Source organism: Pleurodeles waltl, chromosome 1_1 (assembly GCF_031143425.1).
Source record: "Pleurodeles waltl isolate 20211129_DDA chromosome 1_1, aPleWal1.hap1.20221129, whole genome shotgun sequence".
Lineage (NCBI taxonomy): Eukaryota > Metazoa > Chordata > Amphibia > Caudata > Salamandridae > Pleurodeles > Pleurodeles waltl.
In genome coordinates this window covers 996,346,777-996,374,449 of record NC_090436.1, presented here as the reverse complement: position 1 = coordinate 996,374,449, position 27,673 = coordinate 996,346,777, and the positions used below count along the sequence as shown (strand labels likewise).

The 27,673-nt window shown below is 46.4% G+C and overlaps 1 protein-coding gene across 2 annotated transcripts in view; it reads right to left on the bottom strand.

Moving 5' to 3' along the window:
- G3BP2 (G3BP stress granule assembly factor 2) overlaps positions 1-25,528 on the bottom strand; it is a 306,903-nt gene extending 281,375 nt beyond the window's left edge. Inside the window, exons 1-2 of one of the 2 annotated variants that reach the window (XM_069230288.1) lie at positions 24,748-25,528; positions 11,409-11,527 (exon numbers count right to left, since the gene is read on the bottom strand). In XM_069230288.1, coding sequence (XP_069086389.1) covers positions 11,409-11,503 — 95 coding nt within the window. In that variant the 5' untranslated portion in view covers positions 11,504-11,527; positions 24,748-25,528. The remainder of the gene's footprint in view (positions 1-11,408; positions 11,528-24,747) is intronic. The other variant, XM_069230287.1, reaches the window with a different exon arrangement.
- Positions 25,529-27,673: the final 2,145 nt, after the last annotated feature.

Genomic DNA, 27,673 nt, shown 5'->3' with positions numbered 1-27,673 from the left:
AAACAAAGTTGCAGCCTTTCTTGGAGCAGGTCCGCTGTCCTCGGGAGTTTCTTGTCTTTTCGAAGCAGGGGCAGTCCTCAGAGGATGTCGAGGTCGCTGGTCCCTTTGGAAGGCGTCGCTGGAGCAGGATCTTTGGAAGGCAGGAGACAGGCCGGTGAGTTTCTGGGGCCAAGGCAGTAGTCGTCTTCTGATCTTCCTCTGCAGGGGTTTTCAGCTAGGCAGTCCTTCTTCTTGTAGTTGCAGGAATCTAATTTTCTAGGGTTCAGGGTAGCCCTTAAATACTAAATTTAAGGGCGTGTTTAGGTCTGGGGGGTTAGTAGCCAATGGCTACTAGCCCTGAGGGTGGGTACACCCTCTTTGTGCCTCCTCCCAAGGGGAGGGGGTCACAATCCTAACCCTATTGGGGGAATCCTCCATCTGCAAGATGGAGGATTTCTAAAGGTCAGAGTCACCTCAGCTCAGGACACCTTAGGGGCTGTCCTGACTGGCCAGTGACTCCTCCTTGTTGCTTTCTTTGTTCCCTCCAGCCTTGCCGCCAAAAGTGGGGGCCGTGGCCGGAGGGGGCGGGCAACTCCACTAAGCTGGAGTGCCCTGCTGGGCTGTGACAAAGGGGTGAGCCTTTGAGGCTCACCGCCAGGTGTCACAGCTCCTGCCTGGGGGAGGTGTTAGCATCTCCACCCAGTGCAGGCTTTGTTACTGGCCTCAGAGTGACAAAGGCACTCTCCCCATGGGGCCAGCAACATGTCTCTGGTGTGGCAGGCTGCTGGAACTAGTCAGCCTACACAGACAGTCGGTTAAGTTTCAGGGGGCACCTCTAAGGTGCCCTCTGTGGTGTATTTTACAATAAAATGTACACTGGCATCAGTGTGCATTTATTGTGCTGAGAAGTTTGATACCAAACTTCCCAGTTTTCAGTGTAGCCATTATGGTGCTGTGGAGTTCGTGTTTGACAGACTCCCAGACCATATACTCTTATGGCTACCCTGCACTTACAATGTCTAAGGTTTTGTTTAGACACTGTAGGGGTACCATGCTCATGCACTGGTACCCTCACCTATGGTATAGTGCACCCTGCCTTAGGGCTGTAAGGCCTGCTAGAGGGGTGTCTTACCTATACTGCATAGGCAGTGAGAGGCTGGCATGGCACCCTGAGGGGAGTGCCATGTCGACTTACTCGTTTTGTCCTCACTAGCACACACAAGCTGGCAAGCAGTGTGTCTGTGCTGAGTGAGAGGTCTCCAGGGTGGCATAAGACATGCTGCATCCCTTAGAGACCTTCCTTGGCATCAGGGCCCTTGGTACTAGAAGTACCAGTTACAAGGGACTTATCTGGATGCCAGGGTCTGCCAATTGTGGATACAAAAGTACAGGTTAGGGAAAGAACACTGGTGCTGGGGCCTGGTTAGCAGGCCTCAGCACACTTTCAATTGTAAACATAGCATCAGCAAAGGCAAAAAGTCAGGGGGCAACCATGCCAAGGAGGCATTTCCTTACACAACCCCCCCCCAAACGAAAGAGGATGAGACTAACCTTTCCCAAGAGAGTCTTCATTTTCTAAGTGGAAGAACCTGGAAAGGCCATCTGCATTGGCATGGGCAGTCCCAGGTCTGTGTTCCACTATAAAGTCCATTCCCTGTAGGGAGATGGACCACCTCAACAGTTTAGGATTTTCACCTTTCATTTGCATCAGCCATTTGAGAGGTCTGTGGTCAGTTTGAACTAGGAAGTGAGTCCCAAAGAGGTATGGTCTCAGCTTCTTCAGGGACCAAACCACAGCAAAGGCCTCCCTCTCAATGGCACTCCAACGCTGCTCCCTGGGGAGTAACCTCCTGCTAATGAAAGCAACAGGCTGGTCAAGGCCATCATCATTTGTTTGGGACAAAACTGCCCCTATCCCATGTTCAGAGGCATCAGTCTGCACAATGAACTGCTTAGAATAATCTGGAGCTTTGAGAACTGGTGCTGAGCACATTGCTTGTTTCAGGGTGTCAAAGGCCTGTTGGCAGTCCACAGTCCAGTTCACTTTCTTGGGCATTTTCTTGGAGGTGAGCTCAGTGAGGGCTGTCACAATGGATCCATATCCCTTCACAAACCTCCTGTAGTACCCAGTCAAGCCAAGGAATGCCCTGACTTGAGTCTGGGTTTTTGGAGCTACCCAGTCCAGAATGGTCTGGATCTTGGGTTGGAGTGGCTGAACTTGGCCTCCACCTACAAGGTGTCCCAAGTAAACCACAGTTCCCTGCCCTATCTGGCATTTGGATGCCTTGATAGAGAGGCCTGCAGATTGCAGAGCCTTCAAAACCTTCCTCAGGTGGACCAGGTGATCCTGCCAGGTGGAGCTAAAGACAGCAATATCATCAAGATAAGCTGTGCTAAAGGACTCCAAGCCAGCAAGGACTTGATTCACCAACCTTTGGAAGGTGGCAGGGGCATTCTTTAAACCAAAGGGCATAACAGTAAACTGATAATGCCCATCAGGTGTGGAGAATGCTGTCTTTTCTTTTGCTCCAGGTGCCATTTTTATTTGCCAGTACCCTGCTGTCAAGTCAAAGGTACTTAGAAATTTGGCAGCACCTAATTTATCAATGAGCTCATCAGCTCTTGGAATTGGATGAGCATCTGTCTTGGTGACAGAATTGAGCCCTCTGTAGTCCACACAAAACCTCATCTCTTTCTTTCCATCTGTGGTGTGAGGTTTGGGGACTAAGACCACTGGGCTAGCCCAGGGGCTGTCAGAGCGCTCAATGACTCCCAATTCCAGCATCTTGTGGACTTCCACCTTGATGCTTTCCTTAACATGGTCAGACTGTCTAAAGATTTTGTTCTTGACAGGCATGCTGTCTCCTGTGTCCACATCATGGGTACACAGGTGTGTCTGACCAGGGGTTAAGGAGAAGAGTTCAGGAAACTGTTGTAGGACTCTCCTACAATCAGCTTGCTGTTGGCCAGAGAGGGTGTCTGAGTAGATCACTCCATCTACTGTACCATCTTTTGGGTCTGATGACAGAAGATCAGGGAGAGGTTCACTCTCTGCCTCCTGATCCTCATCTGTTACCATTAACAGATTGACATCAGCCCTGTCGTGGAAGAGCTTAAGGCGGTTTACATGGATCACCCTTTTGGGGCTCCTGCTTGTGCCCAGGTCCACCAAGTAGGTGACCTGACTCTTCCTTTCTAGTACTGGGTAAGGGCCACTCCATTTGTCCTGGAGTGCCCTGGGAGCCACAGGCTCCAGAACCCAGACTTTCTGCCCTGGTTGGAACTCAACCAGTGCAGCCTTTTGGTCATACCAAAACTTCTGGAGCTGTTGGCTGGCCTCAAGGTTTTTGGTTGCCTTTTCCATGTACTCTGCCATTCTGGAGCGAAGGCCAAGTACATAGTCCACTATGTCCTGTTTAGGCTCATGGAGAGGTCTCTCCCAGCCTTCTTTAACAAGGGCAAGTGGTCCCCTTACAGGATGACCAAACAGAAGTTCAAAGGGTGAGAACCCTACTCCCTTCTGTGGTACCTCCCTGTAAGCGAAAAGCAGACATGGCAGGAGGACATCCCATCTCCTTTTGAGTTTTTCTGGGAGCCCCATGATCATGCCCTTTAATGTCTTGTTGAATCTCTCAACCAAGCCATTAGTTTGTGGATGGTATGGTGTAGTGAATTTATAAGTCACTCCACACTCATTCCACATCTGCTTTAGGTATGCTGACATGAAGTTGGTACCTCTGTCAGACACCACCTCCTTAGGGAAACCCACTCTGGTAAAGATACCAATGAGGGCCTTGGCTACTGCAGGGGCAGTAGTCGACCTAAGGGGAATAGCTTCAGGATACCTGGTAGCATGATCCACTACCACCAGGATATACATATTTCCTGAGGCTGTGGGAGGTTCCAGTGGACCAACTATGTCCACACCCACTCTTTCAAAGGGCACCCCCACCACTGGAAGTGGAATGAGGGGGGCCTTTGGGTGCCCACCTGTCTTACCACTGGCTTGACAGGTGGGGCAGGAGAGGCAAAACTCCTTAACCATGTTGGACATATTGGGCCAGTAGAAGTGGTTGACTAACCTCTCCCACGTCTTGGTTTGTCCCAAATGTCCAGCAAGGGGAATGTCATGGGCCAATGTTAGGATGAACTCTCTGAACAGCTGAGGCACTACCACTCTCCTAGTGGCACCAGGTTTGGGGTCTCTGGCCTCAGTGTACAGGAGCCCATCTTCCCAATAGACCCTATGTGTTCCATTTTTCTTGCCTTTGGACTCTTCAGCAGCTTGCTGCCTAAGGCCTTCAAGAGAGGGACAGGTTTCTTGTCCCTTACACAGCTCTTCCCTTGAGGGTCCCCCTGGGCCTAAGAGCTCAACCTGATAAGGTTCAAGCTCCAAAGGCTCAGTTCCCTCAGAGGGCAGAACTTCTTCCTGAGAAGAGAGGTTCCCTTTCTTTTGCTGTGTTGCAGTTGGTTTCCCAACTGACTTTCCTGTTCTCTTGGTAGGCTGGGCCATTTTTCCAGACTCCAGCTCTACTTTTTCACCCTGTGCCTTGCATTGTGCTCTTGTTTTCACACACACCAGTTCAGGGATACCCAGCATTGCTGCATGGGTTTTTAGCTCTACCTCAGCCCATGCTGAGGACTCCAGGTCATTTCCAAGCAGACAGTCCACTGGGATATTTGAGGAGACCACCACCTGCTTCAGGCCATTGACCCCTCCCCATTCTAAAGTAACCATTGCCATGGGATGTACTTTTCTCTGATTGTCAGCGTTGGTGACTGTGTAAGTTTTTCCAGTCAGGTATTGGCCAGGGGAAACCAGTTTCTCTGTCACCATGGTGACACTGGCACCGGTATCCCTCAGGCCCTCTATTCTAGTCCCATTAATTAAGAGTTGCTGTCTGTATTTTTGCATGTTAGGCGGCCAGACAGCTAGTGTGGCTAAATCCACCCCACCCTCAGAAACTAGAGTAGCTTCAGTGTGGACCCTGATTTGCTCTGGGCACACTGTTGATCCCACTTGGAGACTAGCCATACCAGTGTTACCTGGATGGGAGTTTGGAGTGGAACCTTTCTTGGGACAGGCCTTGTCTCCAGTTTGGTGTCCATGCTGTTTACAGCTATGACACCAGGCCTTTTTGGGATCAAAGTTTTTACCCTTGTACCCATTGTTTTGTGAAGAGGCTCTGGGCCCACCCTCCTGTGCAGGTTTTTGGGGGCCTGTAGAAGACTCTTTACTATTTTTAGTTTTGGTTGTCTCATCACCCTTCCCCTGGGGAGTCTTTGTGACCCCTTTCTTTTGGTCACCCCCTGTTGAAGTCTTGGACACCCTTGTCTTGACCCAATGGTCCGCCTTCTTTCCCAATTCTTGGGGAGAAATTGGTCCTAGGTCTACCAGATGCTGATGCAGTTTATCATTGAAACAATTACTCAATAGGTGTTCTTTCACAAATAAATTGTACAGCCCATCATAATTACTTACACCACTGCCTTGAATCCAACCATCTAGTGTTTTCACTGAGTAGTCTACAAAGTCAACCCAGGTCTGGCTCGAGGATTTTTGAGCCCCCCTGAACCTAATCCTGTACTCCTCAGTGGAGAATCCAAAGCCCTCAATCAGGGTACCCTTCATGAGGTCATAAGATTCTGCATCTTGTCCAGAGAGTGTGAGGAGTCTATCCCTACACTTTCCTGTGAACATTTCCCAAAGGAGAGCACCCCAGTGAGATCTGTTCACTTTTCTGGTTACACAAGCCCTCTCAAAAGCTGTGAACCATTTGGTGATGTCATCACCATCTTCATATTTAGTTACAATCCCTTTGGGGATTTTCAACATGTCAGGAGAATCTCTGACCCTATTTATGTTGCTGCCACCATTGATGGGTCCTAGGCCCATCTCTTGTCTTTCCCTCTCTATGGCTAGGATCTGTCTTTCCAAAGCCAATCTTTTGGCCATCCTGGCTAACTGGATGTCCTCTTCACTGGAGTTATCCTCAGTGATTTCAGAGTTGTTGGTCCCTCCTGTGAGGGAACCAGCATCTCTGACTATTATTTGTGGAGTCAGGGCTTGAGAAGCCCTGCTCTCCCTAAGTAGGACTGGAGGGGGGGAATTTCCCTCCAAGTCACTATCTTCATCCTCTGAGTTGCCATCCTCAGAGGGGTTGGCCTTTTCAAACTCTGCCAAAAGCTCCTGGAGCTGTACTTTGGTAGGTTTGGGGCCCATTGCTATTTTCTTTAGTTTACAGAGTGACCTTAGCTCTCTCATCTGTAGATGGAGGTAAGGTGTGGTGTCGAGTTCCACCACATTCACTTCTGTGCTAGACATTATGCTTCTAAAAGTTGGAATACTTTTTAAGAAACTAAAACTGGTTCTAGAATCTAATTCAAACTTTTACAAACTTTTAAACTCTAAAAGAAATGCTAAACAGGATCTAACACAAGGCCCTAGCAGGTCTTTTAAGAATTTAGAAAACTTTTCAAATTGCAAAAATCAATTTCTAATGACAATTTTGGAATTTGTCGTGTGATCAGGTATTGGCTGAGTAGTCCAGCAAATGCAAAGTCTTGTACCCCACCGCTGATCCACCAATGTAGGAAGTTGGCTCTGTATGTGCTATTTCAAAGTAAGGAATAGCATGCACAGAGTCCAAGGGTTCCCCTTAGAGGTAAAATAGTGGTAAAAATAGATAATACTAATGCTCTATTTTGTGGTAGTGTGGTCGAGCAGTAGGCTTATCCAAGGAGTAGTGTTAAGCATTTGTTGTACATACACATAGACAATAAATGAGGTACACACACTCAGAGACAAATCCAGCCAATAGGTTTTTGTATAGAAAAATATCTTTTCTTAGTTTATTTTAAGAACCACAGGTTCAAATTCTACATGTAATAGCTCATTCGAAAGGTATTGCAGGTAAGTACTTTAGGAACTTCAAATCATCAAAATTGCATGTATACTTTTCAAGTTATTCACAAATAGCTGTTTTAAAAGTGGACACTTAGTGCAATTTTCACAGTTCCTAGGGGAGGTAAGTATTTGTTAGTTTTACCAGGTAAGTAAGACACTTACAGGGTTCAGTTCTTGGTCCAAGGTAGCCCACCGTTGGGGGTTCAGAGCAACCCCAAAGTCACCACACCAGCAGCTCAGGGCCGGTCAGGTGCAGAGTTCAAAGTGGTGCCCAAAACACATAGGCTAGAATGGAGAGAAGGGGGTGCCCCGGTTCCGGTCTGCTTGCAGGTAAGTACCCGCGTCTTCGGAGGGCAGACCAGGGGGGTTTTGTAGGGCACCGGGGGGGACACAAGTCCACACAGAAATTTCACCCTCAGCAGCGCGGGGGCGGCCGGGTGCAGTGTAGAAACAAGCGTCGGGTTTGTAATGGAAGTCAATGGGAGATCTAGGGATCTCTTCAGCGCTGCAGGCAGGCAAGGGGGGGGTTCCTCGGGGAAACCTCCACTTGGGCAAGGGAGAGGGACTCCTGGGGGTCACTCCTCCAGTGAAAGTCCGGTCCTTCAGGTCCTGGGGGCTGCGGGTGCAGGGTCTCTCCCAGGTGTCGGGACTTAGGATTCAAAGAGTCGCGGTCAGGGGAAGCCTCGGGATTCCCTCTGCAGGCGGCGCTGTGGGGGCTCAGGGGGGACAGGTTTTTGTACTCACAGTCTTAGAGTAGTCCTGGGGTCCCTCCTGAGGTGTTGGATCGCCACCAGCCGAGTCGGGGTCGCCGGGTGCAGTGTTGCAAGTCTCACGCCTTTTGCGGGGAGCTTGCAGGGTTCTTTAAAGCTGCTGGAAACAAAGTTGCAGCCTTTCTTGGAGCAGGTCCGCTGTCCTCGGGAGTTTCTTGTCTTTTCGAAGCAGGGGCAGTCCTCAGAGGATGTCGAGGTCGCTGGTCCCTTTGGAAGGCGTCGCTGGAGCAGGATCTTTGGAAGGCAGGAGACAGGCCGGTGAGTTTCTGGGGCCAAGGCAGTAGTCGTCTTCTGAGCTTCCTCTGCAGGGGTTTTCAGCTAGGCAGTCCTTCTTCTTGTAGTTGCAGGAATCTAATTTTCTAGGGTTCAGGGTAGCCCTTAAATACTAAATTTAAGGGCGTGTTTAGGTCTGGGGGGTTAGTAGCCAATGGCTACTAGCCCTGAGGGTGGGTACACCCTCTTTGTGCCTCCTCCCAAGGGGAGGGGGTCACAATCCTAACCCTATTGGGGGAATCCTCCATCTGCAAGATGGAGGATTTCTAAAGGTCAGAGTCACCTCAGCTCAGGACACCTTAGGGGCTGTCCTGACTGGCCAGTGACTCCTCCTTGTTGCTTTCTTTGTTCCCTCCAGCCTTGCCGCCAAAAGTGGGGGCCGTGGCCGGAGGGGGCGGGCAACTCCACTAAGCTGGAGTGCCCTGCTGGGCTGTGACAAAGGGGTGAGCCTTTGAGGCTCACCGCCAGGTGTCACAGCTCCTGCCTGGGGGAGGTGTTAGCATCTCCACCCAGTGCAGGCTTTGTTACTGGCCTCAGAGTGACAAAGGCACTCTCCCCATGGGGCCAGCAACATGTCTCTGGTGTGGCAGGCTGCTGGAACTAGTCAGCCTACACAGACAGTCGGTTAAGTTTCAGGGGGCACCTCTAAGGTGCCCTCTGTGGTGTATTTTACAATAAAATGTACACTGGCATCAGTGTGCATTTATTGTGCTGAGAAGTTTGATACCAAACTTCCCAGTTTTCAGTGTAGCCATTATGGTGCTGTGGAGTTCGTGTTTGACAGACTCCCAGACCATATACTCTTATGGCTACCCTGCACTTACAATGTCTAAGGTTTTGTTTAGACACTGTAGGGGTACCATGCTCATGCACTGGTACCCTCACCTATGGTATAGTGCACCCTGCCTTAGGGCTGTAAGGCCTGCTAGAGGGGTGTCTTACCTATACTGCATAGGCAGTGAGAGGCTGGCATGGCACCCTGAGGGGAGTGCCATGTCGACTTACTCGTTTTGTCCTCACTAGCACACACAAGCTGGCAAGCAGTGTGTCTGTGCTGAGTGAGAGGTCTCCAGGGTGGCATAAGACATGCTGCATCCCTTAGAGACCTTCCTTGGCATCAGGGCCCTTGGTACTAGAAGTACCAGTTACAAGGGACTTATCTGGATGCCAGGGTCTGCCAATTGTGGATACAAAAGTACAGGTTAGGGAAAGAACACTGGTGCTGGGGCCTGGTTAGCAGGCCTCAGCACACTTTCAATTGTAAACATAGCATCAGCAAAGGCAAAAAGTCAGGGGGCAACCATGCCAAGGAGGCATTTCCTTACACAAGGATTTACTTTATTTATTTGTATTGGCCGGGGCTGCCCAGCAAGGGCATGGCCATGCACCCATTCTCCCTCCAAAAAGGGAAACAGTCTTGCAACTGGTGCTAAGTGCATCTAATCAGCCTTATAATGCCAAATGTTATCTTTTCACTAGTCTGCCACAAGCCCTTGGGCCTGAATCAATCAGTAATCCACGTTCTATCAGTATAAGAACTTACACTCAACCCTGACTTACCTTTTGAATATCCCAAAAGCTGCAAATATCCTTCAGGGGATGTATCCTATGTCTTTATAGTCTGACAAAATGTGGAACACCTCTCTGCTTCTTAACCTTCCCAAAACCACCCCCACCCTGACTAACCATCTCCTTTTCAGAAAGAGTCTGAAAACAGAGTTTCCCCACCAATATTTCTGTGCCCCAAAGTAATTCTCATCAACAGGAGGCTTTAAAAGTTTATCTGTCAGAGGAAAACTTGTTTATCATCACTCAATATGTTTTATCAATACCAGATGGAAAGCAGCTTAATTTCTTCAAGTCCTAGTTGCAAACTAAGTTTAGCGTTTGGAGTGTGAAGAATGTACCATGTAAGAATAGTGGTGCCAGTGAAAGATATATAACACAATACAGTGGGATTGTATACAATGACGCCTTCACTTTCACATATCATGAACTACTTAAAGAAAAAGATTAACACTTAAAAAGCCCAGGGAATCTGCTGGGTTTCATGATAAATAACAGTATCAACAGTGCTTACTCTATGACATCAGCTGTAATACATTGCCCTAAACAACTTATAATGAAACTGATAACAAGGGCCATGCATAACTGTAACTAAGTTTCGTACAAGTGTGTCTCCACCTGGCCACTTCCCTGCTGGCTGTTTTGAGGAGGCAAAAAAACACAAGCTCTACACCAGTGGTACTTAACCTTTTTACTTCTGTTGATACCACCATAATCATTTGGAATCAGAGGACCTCAACAAATTATTTGAATCCGTGGAGTCCCACTGAGTTATCACTACAAGCAGGGGATCCCCGTGTAACCTCAAAACAGTACACAAAAGTATAGAAACATTCAGCAAAAAAACATGCTGAAATATTGTATTTAACTTACAAATATTACAAAAAAAATAAAATCAAAAATTTTAATGAGAAGGTTGGATCTTTTCTAAATTCAAATTGAGGCCACCTACCACCCATACTATACTATGTTTAGTGCATATGCACTGCTACCAAGAATCAATCTGAGAACAAACTTAACTTTCATACCCTGGATCCAAGTGATATCTAAAGGCCTGTTCTTATACTGGCACACCAACAAAAGAGAACATTTCACATCTGAGAAAGAAGGATGGCACCCATAATGAAGCCTCAAGGAGAGGGTGTGCGCTCCAGGTTTTAGTTTTTAATATGGTGTTATTACTGGAGGTAAACTTCGGTCCTGCGGGGGCCTTCGCTATTTTCATTCCGTGACCCACGTTCCCTCCTCTGTGAATAAAAAAAATGATAAAGAAGGTGGCAGTATGTAAATCACCTTCGCATATTGAGAGGCATTGTTCTCAGAGATGCAAACACATCTGAATAAGCAGGGCCCATGGATACATGCTTTTCAATTTGGGAAATACATCAATTCACCTGTTGAACTTAATGACAGGACAGGAAGAGCAATGTATTTTTTTTTCTCCATGTTATGACAATTTAAAGAAAAACTAAACAATTAAATCCCAGATGCACCTGCTGGTTTTCATGACAGAAGTCGGTTTAAAAAAAGATCTTTATTGAGCACCAGATTCTTCGCTCTCTTCATAATCTTAGTGCGTTAAATGGAAATCACACCCACCATTAGACACCCAGCTGCATGAATTTACCACATCTAATTATTATACTGCAGCCCATAAGATCTTCTGAGGTCAAACGACAAAATGTTTTCTGTGAATACTCATCACCCAATAAATGAACCATCTGTAAACAGGGTGGATGGAGAGATCAAAAAACGTAAACATTTTCACGATAAAATATTCACACTTACAGTTTGCGACATTCCACAAGAGAGGGACAGTTTAGAAAAAAATAAAACGTGGGAATGATTCAATCTGTTATTTTGTAAGCAGAACTTCAATTCTCGTTAAGTAAATTAAAGCCACACAACCTTACCTGTGCAAGTAATCGGGTGCTTTATTTAGCAGAGTGTAGTACTGCCTCACAAACTCCCGCCCGACAAGCAGGGGACTTGGCTTCTCCATCACCATCTCTTTGGTAGAGAATTTTAAATGCTACAATTAAAGTAAAAATACATATTGAGTATCAAGTAACAATACTGAATGACCAGAATACAACCATTACTCATTTTCACCAGCAAAGAAACTAGAGGCAGAACAGAGAAGCAAAGCACTCAGCACTATCAACAAGTAAAAATGTATTCACACTACATGTCCAGGCTAGAATGCCACTATTTCACTCCTCAAAGACTGTGCACTACAACTATTTGAGTGACCCATAGGGGGTCAAGATGTCCACAAAAACTACATGCCTTTGAACCCCACCCAGGGCAGAGACATGACAGCTATGGCTGCCTCCTTTAGATGGTCCTGGCACACCATGACGAGAGTCCCCTCACTGCTCTATGACTGCCAGCTCTGTGAGTAATGCTGCTCGTAACTAGGGGACATCAAGCACACCAACACAATTACTCAAAGCTCAAACCTCTAACACATAATGCCTTACCGGGACTTTGCCCCCATTCCCCAGTCTTCCTTTTTTTTGGTCGAGCTTGTTTTTTTTTTTTGTTTTTTTTTTAAAATCATATAGGGGGGGGGGGAGGGGGGATCCAGCAACAGTGTTAAGCTACCAGACTTTTCCTACAAGCACGCACCTTCCTCACATATAAATGATACAAGCTTGCGATACTGTAAACTTTGTACAACTGTAACACGTACTGCCAACAGAGGCGTCAAAATGGAAATCTGAATCTATCATGTGAAACAAATATAGCTGTCGCCCAAGCAGCCTGACAGTAGTACTCACAGCTGGATCAGGATGTAAGGAAATGCCTCCTTGGCATGGTGACCCCCTGACTTTTTGCCTTTGCTGATGCTAAGTTTTGATTTGAAAGTGTGCTGAGGCCTGCTAACCAGTACTAACCTGTTCCCTAACCTGTACTTTTGTTTCCACAATTGGCACACCCTGGCATCCAGGTAAGTCCCTTGTAACTGGTACCCCTGGTACCAAGGGCCCTGATGCCAGGGAAGGTCTCTAAGGGCTGCAGCATATCTTATGCCACCCTGGGGATCCCTCACTCAGCACAGACACACTGCTTGCCAGCTTGTGTGTGCTGGTGGGGAGAAAATGACTAAGTCGACATGGCACTCCCCTCAGGGTGCCATGCCAACCTCACACTGCCTGTGGCATAGGTAAGTCTCCCCTCTAGCAGGCCTTACAGCCCTAAGGCAGGGTGCACTATACCACAGGTGAGAGCATAGGTGCATGAGCACTATGCCCCTACAGTGTCTAAGCAAAACCTTAGACATTGTAAGTGCAGGGTAGCCATAAGAGTATATGGTCTGGGAGTCTGTCAAACACGGACTCCACAGCACCATAATGGCTACACTGAATACTGGGAAGTTTGGTATCAAACTTCTCAGAATAATAAACCCACACTAATGCCAGTGTTGGATTTATTAAAAACTGCACACAGAGTGCATCTTAGAGATGCCCCCTGTATTTTACCCAATTGTTCAGTGCAGGACTGACTAGTCTGTGCCAGCCTGCTGCTGAGAGACGAGTTTCTGACCCCATGTGGTGAGAGCGTTTGTGCTCTCCGAGGACAGAAACAAAAGCCTGCTCTGGGTGGAGGTGCTTCACACCTCCCACCTGCAGGAACTGTAACACCTAGCAGCGAGCCTCAAAGGCTCAGGCTTCGTGTTACAATGCCCCAGGGAACTCCAGCTAGTGGAGATGCCCGCCCCCTGGACACAGCCCCCATTTTTGGTGGCAAGTCCAGGAGAGATAATGAGAAAAACAAGGAGGAGTCACTGGCCAGTCAGGACAGCCCCTAAGGTGTCCTGAGCTGAGGTGACTGACTTAGAAATCCTCCATCTTGATTTTGGAGGGTTCCCCCAATAGGGATAGGAATGTGCCCCCCTCCCCTTGGGAGGAGGCACAAAGAGGGTGTACCCACCCTCAGGGCTAGTAGCCATTGGCTACTAACCCCCCAGACCTAAACACGCCCTTAAATTTAGTATTTAAGGGCTCCCCAGAACCTAGGAACTCAGATTCCTGCAACCTAAGAAGAAGAGGACTGCTAAGCTGAAAAGCCCTGCAGAGAAGACGGAGACACCAACTGCTTTGGCCCCAGCTCTACCGGCCTGTATCCCCCCCTTCTAAATACACTGCTCCAGCGACGCTTTCCCCAGGACCAGCGACCTCTGAATCCTCAGAGGACTGCCCTGCTCTAGAAGGACCAAGAAACTCCAGAAGACAGCGGCTCTGTTCACCCAAGACTGCAACTTTGTTTCAAAGAAGCAACTTCAAGACAACTGTGTTTCCCGCCGGGAGCGTGAGACTTGCTACTCTGCACCCGACGCTCCCGGCTCGACTTGTGGAGAAACAACACTTCAGGGAGGACTCCCCGGCGACAACAAGACTGGGTAGCCAGAGTTGCCCCCACAGCGACGCCTGCAGAGGGAATCCCGAGGCTCCCCCTGACTCCCAGATCCCGATGCCTGGAAAAGACTCTGCACCCGCAGCCCCCAGGACCGGAAGGATCAGAACTCCAGTGCAGGAGTGACCCCCAGGAGGCCCTCTCCCTTGCCCAGGTGGTGGCTACCCCGAGGAGTCCCCCCCCCCCCCCCTTGCCTGCATCGCTGAAGAGACCCCTTGGTCTCCCATTGGAAACCCGACGTGTGTTTGCACACTGCACCCGGCCGTCCCCATGCTGCTGAGGGTGTACTTTCTGTGCTAACTTGTGTCCCCCCCGGTGCCCTACAAAACCCCCCTGGTCTGCCCTCCGAAGACGCGGGTACTTACCTGCTGGCAGACTGGAACCGGGGCACCCCCTTCTCCACTGAAGCCTATGCGTTTTGGGCACCACTTTGAACTCTGCACCTGAACGGCCCTGAGCTGCTGGTGTGGTAACTTTGGGGTTACTCTGAACACCGTTGCTCTGAACCCCCAACGGTGGGCTACCTTGGACCCAAACTTGAACCCCGTAGGTGGTTTACTCACCTGCAAGAACTAACAAACTCTTACTCCCCCTAGGAACTGTGAATTATTTGAAAAGTATATATGCTATTGTGATTATTCAAAGTTCCTAAAGTACCTACCTGCAATACCTTTCATTTAAAGTATTACATGTAAAATTTGAACCTGTGGTTCTTAAAATAAACTAAGAAAATATATTTTTCTACACAAAAACCTATCAGCCTGGAATTGTTTCTGAGTGTGTGTTCCTCATTTATTGCCTGTGTGTGTACAACAAATGCTTAACACTACTCCTCCGATAAGCCTACTGCTCGACCACACTACCACAAAATAGAGCATTAGTATTATCTCTTTTTGCCACTATCTTACCTCTAAGGGGAACCCTTGGACTCTGTGCATACTATTCCTTACTTTGAAATAGTGCAAACAGAGCCAACTTCCTACAGTCGACATGGCACTCCCCTCAGGGTGCCATGCCAACCTCACATTGCCTATGCAGTATAGATATGTCACCCCTCTAGCATGCCTTACAGCCCTAAGGCAGGGTGCACTATACCATAGGTGAGGGCACCAGTGCATGAGCACTGTGCCCCTACAGTGTCTAAGCAAAACCTTAGACATTGTAAGTGCAGGGTAGCCATAAGAGTATATGGTCTGGGAGTCTGTCAAACACGAACTCCACAGCACCATAATGGCTACACTGAAAACTGTGAAGTTTGGTATCAAACTTCTCAGCACAATAAATGCACACTGATGCCAGTGTACATTTTATTGTAACATACACCCCAGAGGGCACCTTAGAGGTGCCCCCTGGAACCTTAACCAACTATCCGTGTAGGCTGACTAGTTCCAGCAGCCTGCCACACACCAGACATGTTGCTGGCCACATGTGGAGAGTGCCTTTGTCACTCTGTGGCTAGTAACAAAGCCTGTACTGGGTGGAGGTGCTTCACACCTCCCCCTGCAGGAACTGTAACACCTGGCGGTGAGCCTCAAAGGCTCACCCCCTTTGTTACAGCACCCCAGGGCACTCCAGCTAGTGGAGTTGCCCGCCCCCTCCGGCCACGGCCCCACTTTTGGCAGCAAGGCCGGAGGAGATAATGAGAATAACAAAGAGGAGTCACTGGCCAGTCAGGACAGCCCCTAAGGCAACCTGAGCTGAGGTGACTGACTTTTAGAAATCCTCCATCTTGCAGATGGAGTATTCCCCCAATAGGGATAGGAATGTGACCCCCTCCCCTTGGGAGGAGGCACAAAGAGGGTGTAGCCACCCTCAGGGCTAGTAGCCATTGGCTACTGCCCTCCCAGACCTAAACACACCCCTAAATTCTGTATTTAGGGGCTCCCCAGAACCTAGGAACTCAGATTCCTGCAACCTAAGAAGAAGAGGACTGCTAAGCTGAAAAGCCCTGCAGAGAAGACGGAGACACCAACTGCTTTGGCCCCAGCTCTACCAGCCTGTCTCCCCACTTCTAAAGACACTGCTCCAGCGACGCTTTCCCCAGGGACCAGGGACCTCTGAATCGTCAGAGGACTGCCCTGCTCTAGAAGGACCAAGAACTCCCGAGGACAGCGGCTCTGTTCATCCAAGACTGCAACTTTGTAACAAAGAAGCAACTTTGCAACAAATTGCACTTCCCGCCGGAAGCTTGAGACTTGCTACTCTGCACCCGACGCCCCCGGCTCGACTTGTGGAGAACAAACACTTCAGGGAGGACTCCCCGGCGACTGCAAGACCGTGAGTAGCCAGAGTTGCCCCCCCTGAGCCCTCACAACAACGCCTGCAGAGGGAATCCCGAGGCCCCCCCTGACCGCGACTGCCTGCTCCTCAGATCCCGACGCCTGGTAAAGACTCTGCACCCGCAGCCCCCATGACCTGAAAGATCCGAACTCCAGTGCAGGAGTGACCCCCAGGAAGCCCTCTCCCTTGCCCAGGTGGTGCCTACCCCGAGGAGCCCCCCCCCTTGCCTGCATCGCTGAAGAGACCCCTTGGTCTCCTATTGAAGACGCGGGTACTTACCTGCTGGCAGACTGGAACCGGGGCACCCCCTTCTCCATTGAAGCCTATGCGTTTTGGGCACCACTTTGACCTCTGCACCTGACCGGCCCTGAGCTGCTGGTGTGGTAACTTTGGGGTTGCTCTGAACCCCCAACGGTGGGCTACCTTGGACCCAAACTTGAACCCCGTAGGTGGTTTACTTACCTGCAAAAATTAACAAACACTTACCTCCCCCAGGAACTGTTGAAAATTGCAGTGTGTCTAGTTTTAAAATAGCTATATGTGATTTATGTGAAAACTGAATATGCTATTTTGCTAATTCAAAGTTCCTAAAGTACCTACCTGCAATACCTTTCATTTGAAGTATTACATGTAAATCTTGAACCCGTGGTTCTTAAAATAAACTAAGAAAATATATTTTTCTATACAAAAACCTATTGGCCTGGAATTGTCTCGGAGTGTGTGTTCCTCATTTATTGCCTGTGTGTGTACAACAAATGCTTAACACTACTTCTTTAAGCCTACTGCTCGACCACACTACCACAAAATAGAGCATTAGTATTATCTCTTTTTGCCACAATCTTACCTCTAAGGGGAACCCTTGGACTCTGTGCATACTATTCCTTACTTTGAAATAGTGCATACAGAGCCAACTTCCTACACAGGAGCACTGCCCTTTTTGGGAAGAGATCACCCCGTCTTAAAACATAGCACTGTTGCAAACTTATTACGCAGAAAAGACTTCATAGCTTTATGTATCAATAGCTCCTTAGTTCCAACTCACTGTTTTTCAGACAGGGAATGACATCCGCCATAGTTCAGACAACATGATTTTATGTTTTATTTGCACTTAGATTTCCATGCAAAACCATATGTATTCCAACCACTAGCAAGACCTGATGGGGTATACACTTTGACTAATATTCCTTACGAGTTTATGACCCATACATATGTCAATATGTATTGACCAATACATATGTCATGAGACACGAGTACATGACACTAATTGCTTTCAGCTGATATAAAACCTTGTTCTTCCTCACTTTTATGACTAAAATATATGTTTACCAATTACATTAGAGATTCCCACTCCCTGTCTCCATCACTGAGATAAGACAACAGGAATTCTCCATTTAAGTAAAGCAGCCAATACTGTTATCGACCAAGTGAGCAGAGTTCACCAGAATTACTATCACAACATGAGGTACTGGTGTGAATGATATGAATGCTAGTCTGCAGACTTCTTTAACTGTTTTTAAAAATCCATGCTCCCCATTTTAGATCTTGACCCCATACAGATGATCGGACCTTTGAAATCTGTGGCAGTCCTGATGAACGACCTTTAACTCGCTGAAGGAAACTACATGGGCAGAAATATGTCTACTTACTTGGATCATGAAGGCCAAAGGAAGCAAGTGCCCCATGATGAAACATGGCACTTGATAGGTGGGTGAGGGACTCCTATCCACAGTATCACCCCCCAACTCTGAAAACATTTAGCTTTTGGCAGTTTCTTTTTTGAGTGCATATCATATGCACTGAGAGGCCGTACATCCTTTGCTTTTCCTATTCATCCTGCTTTTTTGGTCGAGTTTGGAAGCGCACACTGCTGTCTGCAAGACATGTTGTATCTAATATGGGCTTTTAGCCACTCCCACTCTTGCTATCCGTTTCGTTGTGCTTGTCTTAAATGCTTCACTTTTATTGGTGCATTGTGCTAAATGTCCGTCCTTTTGCATGCCAAGTTCCTGCTCAGGAAATTTCACTAAGAGAAAATGTTTGTTGGCAGTCACACTATGTCATGTGTCCTCTCTGTTACAGCACGTGATGGCCCCTCATGCCTCCTGGTTTCGGTTTTGCCTTCTCTCAGCTTGGCTCTTTCTGCGGTGCGAGGCCAGAGTTTGCCAACGACCAGTATATTTAGGTTGTCATTTTTAATGAAAGGCCTTCCCCTATGGCCCAGGACTGCTGATGGAAAGTGCAGCTGTTTATCAGGAGCTACCCCTTTGCTCCTCAAAATGTGGCATAATGAAGAAGCAGAGCTTACCCTGGTCTTTACTCCTGGCAAGGGAAAGGTCACAGTGCTCTGCAGTGTGCCACGGCCTGGAGACCAAGCCTTCTCTCCAGCTGGGACGTTACTGCTGCAGGCACAGACACACGAGAGAGTGGCTGATGTGCCTGTCCAGCCAGGGCAACACAGCTTCTTTGCTCTCTGAAAGAAAACCCAGCAGCAAATCTAACAGGTTAAGGCTGTTATGCATGATGAAGTATTCTAATAACCACATTTTGCTGCTGTTTTGTTAAAGTGGTGCATTCTGGGACTTGCAGTCTGTTTCAACTGAACCAGTAGGTAGCATCTAATTGCAATGATATGTGAAAGGAAAGCCCGGGACTAAGAACATCATCAATATCGGCCTGTCTTGGAATGATGCAGCAGAGTGGGGTTTTTTTGTTTGTTTTTTTAACATGGTTTAAAGGGGAATCCTCTCAAAGGATCACCTAAAGCCACTTGAACCGTTCACTCTGGCATACATTTTTAGGCGTCATTCCATTCGCAGTGTTCTTCGCATAGTAACTCAATTATTCCCTCGCTTTTTCTATCTTCTGCTCCCTCGTTTGTGTTTGTTAATCCCTCATAGCCAAAGGGGAGGACGGAGCTTGGGAGCGTTATCAGAGAATCCGTACAGTGGTAGTATAAACTTGTGCCTCAGTTACTGCCAGAGCTTCCCCTGTCCTCAAAACACATTCTATGGAATATATACTGATGAAAGTAGGGACATGTGAAAGGAATTCCCAACTGTAACCAAGAAGGAAAATGACCAGATCATTCGTGCAGTTGAATCTAATGATATTTGTAGTTTGAAATGAAAGTTTTATTCTTACATCGCAGAGTCATAGAATCGGGAAAGGTTGCTCTGTATTTACATTTTAATTCTGTTATACGCAGCGGGTTAAAATGCTTTGGTTAAAAAAAAAAAAAAAAAAAGACATTCTCTAAGACAAAAAAAATCTGGTTTACAGGACATGATTACACATCGTACTGCATAGATTTTCTTTGTGCTCTGTTAAACTCCCAACATCCTATTTAAACAACCATTTGCAATGCAATGGGTTTCGCGTTTGCTCAAGTTAGAGCTATTAGCGTTGTAAATTCCTAACTGGACTTCTCTTGCACATAAATTTTAAATGAAAAGCAAAACAGTCAACAGAAGCAAGCCGATTCAAAGCGCCGCCACCACCACGAGCATGAACACAAGAATTATTGGCTACCTGTGCGTATGTATAAAAGGGATCGCCGAAAAGGCAACCTGAAACTGGAGACGGACCATCAAAATGCTGTAACAGGAGGAAGCGTGATAGCCAACAGGAATATTCACTTAGTTAAATCGCCTTGGGAGGGAACTCAGCACACAAAGGAGGGACATTTCACAAAATGCACACACAAAAAAATAAGCAATTAAGACAAGCACAACAAAGAATTAACAGCAAGAGTGGGAGTGGTTAAAAGCCCACAGAGAGATTACAACAGCTAGACTTGCACGTTAAACCCTAAAAAGACGAGGGAATTTATTTATAATAAACAGAACGTGGTTGCCGTTCTTGGATATGCACTGAATACGTATTTTCCAGTCGGACTTATAACGCACATTTCTGGGTTGATTTTTTTTTTTTTTTTTTTAACTCATCATTTCCCGTTGCTAAGGACTTTAGCCACGTTCATTTTCTAAAAGTGCAGTTTAGTAAAAAAAAAAAAACATCTTGCATACCCGTTCACTAATTGCTCTATCCCTCCCACATAGTGTTTTGATGAAAGATTGGACCAGACTTTCACGATGTCAAGAATTATACCAATTAAACATTCAAATGTAGCAATGAAAACTGTAGATGTGTGAAGGAATGTGTGAATATGTTCTGTGACGAGGAGTAAACATTTAAAAATGTAAGTCCCTGTTTTTTTGTGGTGACAAGGTCAATGACAGCCTTTGGGAGATGGGCCGCATCCTTACCTGCGTTTCTTGTAAATGCTGAAAAAATGGTTTTGTCAAACAAACAAAATACGAGCCGTTTTCTTGTTTCTCTGCAGTCCTGTTTCACATTTTTGACTACCCAAAAGAATGAAACACACAGGAGATAACGATTAATTTGTCATACCTTTCAAATGACTGTTCTCCTTTCTGACTATTGGAGAGGGAGAAAAAAAACGCAGCTCCTCAAAGTAAGTGGGTGATCTTAAAAGTAAGAGTAGACCCCAGACCACAGCTTAAACAACCCTTTTAGCTAATGATTATATTAGGCTGCCACCTCCCCATGATAGATTTGCCTTTTATCAAAAAACATATTCATCACATGAATGGGTTATGTGCAGACCTGCCTAGGTGATTTGCCAAACGAGTAGCTTACGAGTTACTCGACCAGCCTACCTATACCACTGCGCCTCGTTTTGCTACGCCCAGCAAGCACTGCCACCATCCCATGAATACAGAAAACCACCACTGGAGGAAGGTCCTTCACCTACCTTGCAGCAAAGAGCAGAACAACCTACCCCTGCACCTCAAACAAAGCCCATAGCTCACCATCTTCAGGAACAAGCTCAATACGTGGCTCTTTGGATGAGGCTCGGTCTGCCAGCCACCCACCCACCCAGGACCTAGACACCTTCACGGGTGAGTAGTTGCACTCTACAAATACTGCCTGATTGACTGATAGCTCTTCAGTCAGTAGCTTTTCGGTGTGCAGACCTGCCCACTAATTGTAAAGTTTTGTGTGGCCGAATTAATGAGTACACCAGCATTTGATGAAAAATTTTGAATTGCATTTTAAAGTCAATATTTGAGTGATACATGATGTAGTACTGCAGCAATTATTACTAGTATTATTACCTTGGTGCCAGGAGCATTTAAGTTACACAAGCTAAGTATTACTTATGTAAAGGAGCTCTAAATCAACTAATCCTTTTTAGGTCGAGCATAGCAGCGCACAAGCGCTGCTTTTCTGACGTGTTAGTATGTATCTGAGCTTTTAACCACACCCACCGCACGCCCATCACTATCACTTGTCCATAGGCTTGTCTTTCAAAAATATTATTTTCGTTGGTAACTGCTTTATGTTTGTCCATCTTTAGGCCGTTTTTTTTTTTACCGTCTTGCTCAACAGCCCGTTACGAGCAAAAGCGGGACCCACTGCATTGCAAATGCTTGTTTACATTACTGCTGCCAACCATGGAGTACAGAGGTGTTCAATGCTGTAATCTTGCACATGGTGGCTACTAATATAATCCTGTCCGACTTGGTCACTATTACAGCATTAATAATATTTGTAGCTCAAAATGATTTTCATTAGCCATAGGCACCCGTTCTAGAACATCCCACGGCACAGGCAATAAAGAGGAACCAGTGGGTCAGCCCCCTCGTCTGCCACTGGCTATTGCAACACCTTCAGGACCAGACGGAGTGCAAGGATTGGATATTTGGCTTGTGAAACAGTCAGCTACGGTACTGTGCCTGCTAGCTTGGAACTCCAAAAGGCAAAGGAATCCCTGTACATGGTTCTCTGCTGCTCGCACCGTGTTTTAAATACATTGACTGTGCTGCTGCAACATAAGTTTGCTGCAGTTTAAATCCGTCAAATAAGGAGCACCGGAAGGTTCACTGGTGTTTCATTATTTCTCTCATATATGCTCTCCATTCACCAATATATTATCTGTGCATACTTCCCCAAATCTCTCCTTAAGCGTACTCTATTAAGCAGCCATATTCCTATCATTAAAGCCTTTTGAGCTGTATCCTCATCGGTAGTTGATCAACTAAATGGCAACTCAACAAAATGATCTTTGTGAACAACCGAGACGTGTCACTTATATTCGAACAAGTGAAACTAATCTCTTGTTCACATGCAGAAGGTATTTTTAATTCTCACTGAGGAGTACGTGTGCTCCTCCAACTGGATAACCACGTGCGGGTTCTACTTGCACGTTTACTTTTTATTTTAGCCTTCCAATACATGTGGTGGTCGTCAGAGACATTGCTGTATTTTGCAAATAGCGTAGCCATTATGTCGCGAAAATTTTCAGTTGTAGAAGAGTATTTGTTATAATTACAGTCACATTTTCTTTTCAATTAACTTAAAATGATGTGGTAACTGCCTTCATTCTACGGCAGTTGCCATGCTTTAAGTTTTGATGTTTCAAACACGCTAAGTCTTTCACTAATGTCTGGGTCATCATGCATGCTGGTGCATTACGGCAATGGTCCCTTGACATGGAGTACCTTAAGGCCTGCTAGGACCCTTCTCAGTCTTTCTTTGTAATTGCAAGCTGTCCTTTCCTTGTCGCCTCATGGCGCTGTGAAACTAAACTTTGGCCCACTTCTTCCCGTTACCCTTTTTCCCCCCGCTTTCATGTGCTGCCATCTACTGTCATTAGTTTCCACTCATGTCGTGCAGCTCTGGTTGTGGCTCACTGACTTGGCTGTAACAGACAAGACCATGGATGGGAACTTGTAAGACAAAAAGGACAGACCAAAAGTAAAGTAGCATTTTTTTGTTTTCAAAGTGAATAAAATGTAACCTTTTCTGTCTTCCTTTACTACTTCGTTACCATGGTGCTAAGTTCCCCCTGTTATATGATCCTTAAATACAAGACTATAAAGCGTGTTCATGACATCTGCACCCCCAAGGGCTAGAGTCTTGGGTTCACTTTAACTCAGCCTGGCAGTCTTTGAAATACAGAAATGATCTTTTCCCGCTAGGTCGTTGTCCTCATAGTGCACAATGTTGCTTATTTTGTTGTTTTCAGTACGCATAACATCCTACTACAAAAAAAATAATAGCACACTGTATTGATTGCATTTTGCGAGCTTATCCTGATGCTCCACGAAAGACTAAGGTGCAGTACGTCAATATGTAAAGACCGCGTTCAGTTTGGAGCACACTGCACCGTAACGTGTGAATGCCGTATTAAGAAAAGGGCACAATGTTTATTTAAAGAAGCACAAGCCGTTATACATTCCACCCGTGTAAGTTGTGTTTTAAAATCATATACAAGGACACATTAGTGGAACGCCACCCAGTGTGTTTATACGCAGCTGTACCACTCTTTTCACAGAATTTCTGCACACCAGCACTCCTCTGGCCAGATACAATAGATGCATCCGTAGCCCAGAAAGTTTCTTTATACTTAATAGGCAAGTCATTTAAACAGCCTTGTTCTGTTGCTCATTACTGCCTTGGGCGGATGGGGTTCATTATTTTACTAATTAATGCTTGCCAAACCATTCATAATATACACACATTTTAACACCGGGAAAAATCTTCAGAATGTAACAGGAATCTGCAGATTTTGTATTTATTTTTTTAGAATTTTAGCAGGGTGTACTGCTTGTGGATGCATTGCTAGTTATAGAAGCATCAAACAAGAACCAAAAAAGTAATCTAATAGACTTATTTAGCTCTGGTTGGTAGTGGAAGCCTTTTTGGAACTAAGGTTAACTTGATATACACACTTGTGCAACCACAACAGCACTAACGGCCAAAACAACCATCTCATTGTTTTTCAAGAATTCTTACAATGATAAAGTTTTAATACCTACAAACAGCAACCTATGCTTCACCATCCAAATCTGTAAAAGGAGCAAAACGCAACCTCTTCAAGTAAACAACGCCCTCGGTTTCACAAAACACTGTACGATTACCTACAAAATCGCTCAACTAAGGGCGTCTAAAATCACGCTGACGTGATGCCCAAAAATATCAACGTCGACAAAGAAAACACCTTTTCGACACAATCTCCATAAACCAAGAAAACGAGACTTCCTTGAATTTAACAAGTCTTTTAGAAAACGCCTCTAGCTAGGAAAGCCGTAAACACAGTAGCAAGCAGTCAGCACCATGGAATAATAAAGTGTACAGGCACTGAAATGCGACTGGTGCAGCGGCGAGCAAAGGCTCGAGCGGCCTCGCTGATTGCAGTCGATGTGTACTGCAATAAAGGACCCGATCCATCTGCCAAGCACCCTGGAGAGTGGCCAGCGTGCACCAAAAGCCGGCATCAGTCAAAAATTGACCCCACTTCACGAGCAGACAGCTCACTAGCACCCAACGTGCCCACAGCACGAGGATCAATTGGCCCCGTAGGATCACCTTCAATGTCGCTCGCCGGGGAACATATTTGGGGGTAACCATTTCTAAAAACGGTGACAAAGCCTGTAGGTAGAAAGGGAATTACTCAAAGCGCCACATTCCAAAGGCAACTATTCCTCAAAATGTAGGACCACAGCCCCTGCCACTTTTGGATCTCACCTCGCGCAGAGCAGCCGAGCGCGAACACTCTTGGCCCCGCCGCACTCTTGCCTCCTCAGAGTTCAGACTTCTCCGGGATCCTCGCGCCGCACTCCGTGCTCTTCTTCCGCTCCCTGGGTCTCTCGCCGCTTCCAGTCGCTTTGTTGTCGGCGCTGGCGCGTTGCGTTGACGGCGCGTGTATTGGAATGGGGAAGGGGGAGACAAAGGAACGCCCCGCGCGCCTTGGTCCAACCGTCGCGAGAACAGGCTTGACTCTTAAAGGCGCAGGCTTACCACACTTCAGCCGTCTGTCACAGGTTTGATCGCCCCCAACTCCGCGTGAACTCGCAACAACCCCTTTGTCGAACGCTCCAGCTGAACCCAGGCACTAATGTTGGCACAAGCTCCGGATATAAACTATCATGCCAATCCAAATAGGAGCAATCTCTACAGCCGTCTTGCACAGTACGACTTCACATGCACGGTTAAATAGTCGCACCCTAAACGTTGAAAGAGAAACATGTAATAACACTTTATATCATAAAAATAAAATCAGTTCAAAACAGCGAACTGCTGTCGAAAGCAAAACATGCTTATGGGCAAGTGGCATTTCCAATTTAAAACTGGGACGACACACTATGCACATTTTTTTTTTTTAAACGGCATTGATTAGTGCTTCCTAAAAGTGCACTCTATGTAAAGCAGTACAAACGCTAAGGACATTTTCAACGCAACTCCACAATCGTAGGGATTTCAACCTTGTTTACCCCTTTCTAGCTCTCCACTCAATAACGTTTACATCATCAAGATCGCGCCGCTCCTCAGTGAGAAGGGAACTATAGATATAGAGGACGGACTGAAGCGTTTAGTTGACGTGGAAACGTGCACTTCTCTACGTAGCTTCTCAGCTGCTGTCACATTGTTGGAGTTCAGTAGAAAACACACATTTCTAGTTATCCTGTCAATAATTTTCATTTCGGTTAAAGTTAGGGAGACCAGTATTAGGTAGGCCTATATAAGCACCATACAAAACAATGTATTGCCAAAATGACAGCAGCTAATCAAAATGGTTAAACACAAACTACAGACCCACGAAAGCATTAAACCAGCATACATTCCAACAGTCACGATGCAGGCGGGAGACTCGATTTTGAAGCCAAAAAATCCCGTATGAAATTTCCTCGTCCTCAATAGAAGTCAAAGGGTTAATTAGTTCTCCCATTTTTTTTTAAATCTCACACTTTCCTCTTCTAAAATGTGGTGTGAACCAGTAAAAAAATTTCAAGCTTACGCGTTAAGAATTTTCAGTTCTATTAAGGACACAGAGGCGAGGATTATGCTTCTCTCTCTATGCTTTATTTTCCACAGCAGCCAATAAGAGAAGATATTGACAAAGAACTACATACCCCATAAATCAAAGTATGCACAGTAACCATAGAGAACAGGGTATAAAACACAAAGAGGCTATGAAACTTCCTCTTTCTTTGCGAGAGTTCATTCAGTAAGAGTCAATAATTGTAACATCATCCAATCGAACAAAACACGATCCAAACATCCAAAAACAGGAGCTCTGGAAAAGAACAGATGCCACCATCCAGATCGATAAATCCTTGGAACGAATAAATTCAACTCTGATCCACACCTGTGAAGAAAAGAAACGAAACTAATAGTATGTGTCATAGAACCATCGTCTACAAATTACATGCATTGATAACATCACAGGGTGGGCGAACAATGAGATATCAACTGAAAAGAGAATACTTAACTCGTAAGTAGAGGTCTTATTGTCCACTTGGGAGGGATATTCCTCGCCTCCGTGTCCTTAATAGAATTGAAAATTCTTAACGCGTAAGCTTGAATTTTTTTTATTCTATGTCAGGACCGGAGGCTCAGATTATGCTAGTTCAAAGCTGATCTACGACGATCGATGCAATGTCCACAATGGGCTTATGATAGAAGGTCTTAAAAGTAGATTCCGACGACCAGTCCGCCACCCTCATAATATCCTCTAACCTCATGCCCAAACTAAAGGACTTAGACATAGCTCCACGGACTGAATGGGCTCCAAACATGGAGACGTTAATCCCTGCTTCAGAAAGAAGCCACCTGATCCATCTTGCTAGAGTAGCTGACGATACTGGTTTAAAAGGCTTCTGAAGAGCAATCAACAACTGCCCTCTAGGGTCTGTACGGAATTCTTCTGTAGCCGCTTCATAGGCCTTCAAACATTGTACCACGCATAGCTTGGGGTTATGAGGGGAACCAGGGTACGACACCGAGTTGGGACCCGTTTTAGTACGCTTGGAAATCGAAAAAGAGACTCCAGAAGGAGAAAAAATCCTGCCCTGCAAATCCAGGGAGCTTACATCCGATACTCTCTTGCATGAAATGAGGCACAGTAATAAGGTCAATTTGGCCGAAAGTTGCTTACGAGAAAGGTATTTGTTATCTGGCCAGGACGAAATGAACATAAGCACTACGTTGACGTCCCACAGAGAGGAATACTTGGGACGCGGGGGATTCAACAGACGAATACCCCTCATCAATTTGCAGACAATATTGTGTTCTCCCATAGGCTTGCCCTGAACTGGTGAATGACCTGCGGAAATGGCAGATCTATAATTATTGATTGATCTGACCCAAGCAGAGGCATATCGCTTGAGAGTATTGGGGGACCAGGCCTGGAGGAGGAATTTAGAAGCTTGTTCTGAAATGCCTGGCAGGAACCAATGATGCCTGATATTCTCCAGGCTACCAGCCAAAGCTTGCCCTGAAGAATCAAGGGGTGCGGAAACCCCAGAGGGTCCCGGAGAAGGTTGTGAAGAGGAGGGATTAGGAGAGGGAAATCGCACAGAAGGTCTAGTGCTAAGGCAAACCAGGCTTGAGCCCTCCAAATAGGGGTTATCAGCACACTCTCCGTCCTCAGACGTCGGACTTGGGCAATGAC